Below are 4,028 nucleotides of genomic sequence, written 5' to 3'. Positions count from 1 at the left end.
GAAGTGGCGACTGCCCGGGGTAAACGGAGAGGAATCCATGGCTCTTGGGAGGCAAGGGTTCGAATCCCCACGAAGCCATGACGTTGGGCCACTGGACCGTATCTTAGCCTTGCCTACACCACAGGGTTGTTGTGAGGAGAATAATGTACTGCCTCGAGCTCCTTGTAAGATAGAGATGGTATATAAATGCAATAAATGAATATTTTTTTTATTGTTAATATTAATAGTGTGACGGTTGCAATTGGGCTGTAGGATATGTAGTGGCAAAGAACACAGGGATATATAGTTTATGTTCTTATTTCTTGCTCGGGGTGGGTGAAAGGAAGGAGAAATCTGCATATGTATACATATAATTATAGAGGTATTATTATTATTATTATTATTATTATTATTATTATTATTACCACCCACTTTTTCCCTTGACGGAGACTCAAGGCAGTTTACAGATAAAATAGATATGAAAAAAAATTGACTGTAGGAACAAACATGCAGTCAATTGGCAGTTCCTGCTCCACTGCATAGCAACCACAGCTGCATCCAGTTGTATTAGTAATAATAATAATAAATTCAGTAGCTGCCCATTTCAAAACATTGTCGTTCCACAGGTTTCGCGTGTCTTGGGGTGCTTTATAAGCATTTTCTTTCCTCGTTGCAAATGAAGCACGTTTTGTAAAAGATTTGGTAGATTCTTACGTTGTCTTCTTCCTTGTACCGTTTCTGGTAACCTTTTCCATCAAGGTTAAGTCCCAAACATAAGCATACCAAATTTTACATACAAGAGAATTATATATATATATATATATGTATGTATGTAAAGGTAAAGGTACCCCTGCCCATACGGGCCAGTCGTGTCTGACTCTAGGGTTGCGCGCTCATCTCGCTCAAGAGGCCGGGAGCCAGCGCTGTCCGGAGACACTTCCGGATCACGTGGCCAGCGTGACTAAGCGGCATCTGGCGAGCCAGCACCAGCGCCGCACACGGAAACGCGTTTACCTTCCCACTATAAAGCGGTGCCTATTTATCTACTTGCACTTAGGGGTGCTTTCGAACTGCTAGGTGGGCAGGAGCTGGGACCGAACGACGGGAGCTCACCCTGCCGCGGGGATTCGAACCGCCGACCTTGCGATCAGCAAGTCCTAGGCTCTGAGGTTTTACCCACAGCGCCACCCGCGTCTATATATATATATATATATATATATATATATATATATATATAATTGCCCTACCAATGCAAACTATGTTCCAATAGCCCTTCATGTTGTAGGTTGGAGGAGATACACCAGTCAGGCTGCAATGTGGTTTAAACTTGTTTTCCTCTCATTCTCCCAGTCCTAATGAAACGCTTGGCAGCATGTGCTCCATTGACCTGCATATCAATATGTAGCCATTTTTTTTTTTTTGCAGAAAGTAAGATCCAAATTAAAAAGGGGCTGCTTTTTCAGGGCCGGCCTGGCCCATTCATGACGCAAGGTGAGGCGACTGCCTTGGGCAGCAGGATCATAGAGCTGGAAGAAACCACAAGGATCATCTAGTCCAACCTCCTGCAACGCAGGAGTCTTTTGCTCAATTTGGTGCTTGAAAACTACAAACCTGAGATTAGGAGTCTTGTGTGCAACAAACTGAGCAACAGGGGCAGCAGATCCTGATGCAGATCTTTATTTTCCCATTGTTCCTAATGTAGATCTTCACTTCTTCCTTGGTGGTGAATTAAAATTGGGGGTTTAAGTCATGGTGCCTGGAAATACTAAAAAACTGCAGAGGAAGGTTCTTCCTTGGCAACCAGAAACAGGCATGCAAGGCTTGGGACCAGGAACACATTGGAGCCTTTACTTCCGGCTGGAAAAGCATCATGCCAGACTCTGGTAACACATCTCAAACCCGGAACATATTGTCTACTCTGATTAATGAACCCACAGGTAAATAAAAACACAAACTGAGGGAATAGCACAAGACCTTTATTATCATTAAATATAATTCCTGAAGATCCGAAGGCACAAGTAGTTATCAACTCAATAAGGTCAACAGTAGTATTTACATTCAATGACAGCTGGAAAAACCCAAAATCAAACAAAGAAAAATAGCAGCATGTTTCTTTCTAGAAAAGAAAGTTTAATAGTCTTTAAGTTAAGCAAAAGCAGGCACACTATTTTAGAGGCTGTTTCAGATCAAACAAGCCGGTTCCTCCTTTGACAACTTTTCCTACCACGAGGCAAGCAGAAGGAGACTGAAGTTCATCATGGGAGCCTAGGGGGGAAAAAAGAAATCAAAACCAGATCATTTATATTTTGGGACTTGGAAGTCTGACATAAGAAAGATTACTTGCTTGGCTTGCTGTGTGTGTGTGTGTGTGTGTGTGTGTGTGTGTAGGAGTAGCATAGCCACTTGCTGGTGGATATAAACTGAGGATGATCTTTTAGCTGATCCATCTTTTATCAAATCAATTAAGTGGAAGCTTAAACAGTATTAGAAGATGCTATTACTTTATTTTTAAAAATTTCTGTATCTCAAAGATGACACAGGAGGCTACAACCATTCTGGTCTCCAAAAGGAATTCTTCTGAGATCCTTTTACATCATTTGACTACATCTGGAGACTACAAAGGCCATTTCACACTGCAGATACTGCAGGGACCAATGATCCTTTGATAGCAAATGACATGTTCACATGACATGGTAAGCCAAACTAAGGCTTAGTGAGACTCTGTGAATGTGTGGGCTCTTGCAGCAAATTTGGCCCTTCCCAGTCATGGCTAGTTAGGAGAGATCTTAACTATGAGTCCTAATTCTGATGACAAAGCTTTATTTCCAGGTGTCTGCATGTTCACGTAGCTTTGCTAAGCCGTAGTTTGGGTTACCATGTTGTGGCAAACCAGCTCTTAGAGAACCTAAAGAAACAAGCACACCGGCTGAATGGAATTGTCTTTAAATAAGAAGTCCGGCTTTGACACCTGTTTCAGTTGAGTGGTAAGTCTGTCCCCCAAAATTCTCATTCATGCTAAATCACAGATGTGATGATCACCAGTAATGCAAATTTAGACAGCTAGTGTTCAGCAGAAATTTTGATCACCTGAGGGACAATTGCTTTCAAAATAAAATGTGGAAATGAACCAATAACCAAAAAAAATTTGCTCCCCTACCCCCATCTTGGGGACGCGGGTGGCACTGTGGCTTAAACCACAGAGCCTAGGACTTGCCAATCAGAAGGTCGGCAGTTCGAATCCCCGTGACAGGGTGAGCTCCCGTTGCTCTGTCCCAGCTCCTGCCAACCTAGCAGTTCGAAAGCACGTCAAAGTGCAAGTAGATAAATAGGTACCACTCCGGTGGGAAGGTAAATGGCGTTTCCGTGCGCTGCTCTGGTTCGCCAGAAGCGGCTTAGTCATGCTGGCCACATGACCCGGAAGCTGTACGGCCAATAAAGCGAGATGAGCGCCACAACCCCAGAGTCGGTCACAACTGGACCTAATGGTCAGGGGTCCCTTTACCTTTACCTTACCCCCACCTTGAAATTCATTAGAAAGACAGGTAAATCCTAATTATTTCAAGATATGCCAATGTCAGTGTTGATGGGGGCAGGCACCAGATATGACCACTGAGTAGCTGGACTTGGGGTAAAAGGTAAATAGCTCCATGCAAAATGTTCATAAGGGTGACCAGGCTCATAATTTGAGGAACTGATCTTGCACATCATCTATGCCTGCATACATACTTTTTCTCTAGCGTAACAGAATTGCCTATAGCAGAGAACGGGAACTTCTGACCCCCCAGTGCTGCTGGACTCCTCTTTCCATCTTCCCTAGGCAACATGGCCAAGGGTCATGAATGACAGAAATTGCAGTTCAACACCTGGAAGGCCACATATCCCCCATCACTTCTAATTAGGCGGATAACAACTATTCTATTTGCGGCAAAGGTGGCAGAGAGGGTAGTGGCCATGGAGCTTTGGGTATGCTTGGACAGAGTGGATTATCTGGGCCCATCAGGCAATCTGGTTTGGATACGGTACTGAAATAGCACTGATTGCCCTGATTA

At 43.7% G+C, this 4,028-nt stretch overlaps 1 protein-coding gene and 1 long non-coding RNA gene across 2 annotated transcripts in view; both read right to left on the bottom strand.

The window, feature by feature from the left end:
- Positions 1-1,934: 1,934 nt before the first annotated feature.
- The window catches only part of POLR1A (RNA polymerase I subunit A), a 41,669-nt gene continuing 39,575 nt past the window's right edge, over positions 1,935-4,028 (bottom strand). The window contains exon 34 of the mRNA XM_083582382.1: positions 1,935-2,244. Coding sequence (XP_083438508.1) covers positions 2,144-2,244 — 101 coding nt within the window. The 3' untranslated portion in view covers positions 1,935-2,143. The remainder of the gene's footprint in view (positions 2,245-4,028) is intronic.
- Positions 2,494-4,025, bottom strand: LOC310748256. Its single transcript, XR_014541254.1, has 2 exons — positions 3,499-4,025; positions 2,494-3,142 (listed from the first exon to the last, which is right to left on the bottom strand). It is a non-coding gene; the product is annotated as an uncharacterized lncRNA (long non-coding RNA).

The sequence above is a fragment of the Podarcis filfolensis genome, assembly GCF_964270895.1.
Source record: "Podarcis filfolensis genome assembly, chromosome: 13".
Taxonomy (NCBI): domain Eukaryota; kingdom Metazoa; phylum Chordata; class Lepidosauria; order Squamata; family Lacertidae; genus Podarcis; species Podarcis filfolensis.
This window is presented reverse-complemented; position numbering and strand designations above follow the sequence as displayed.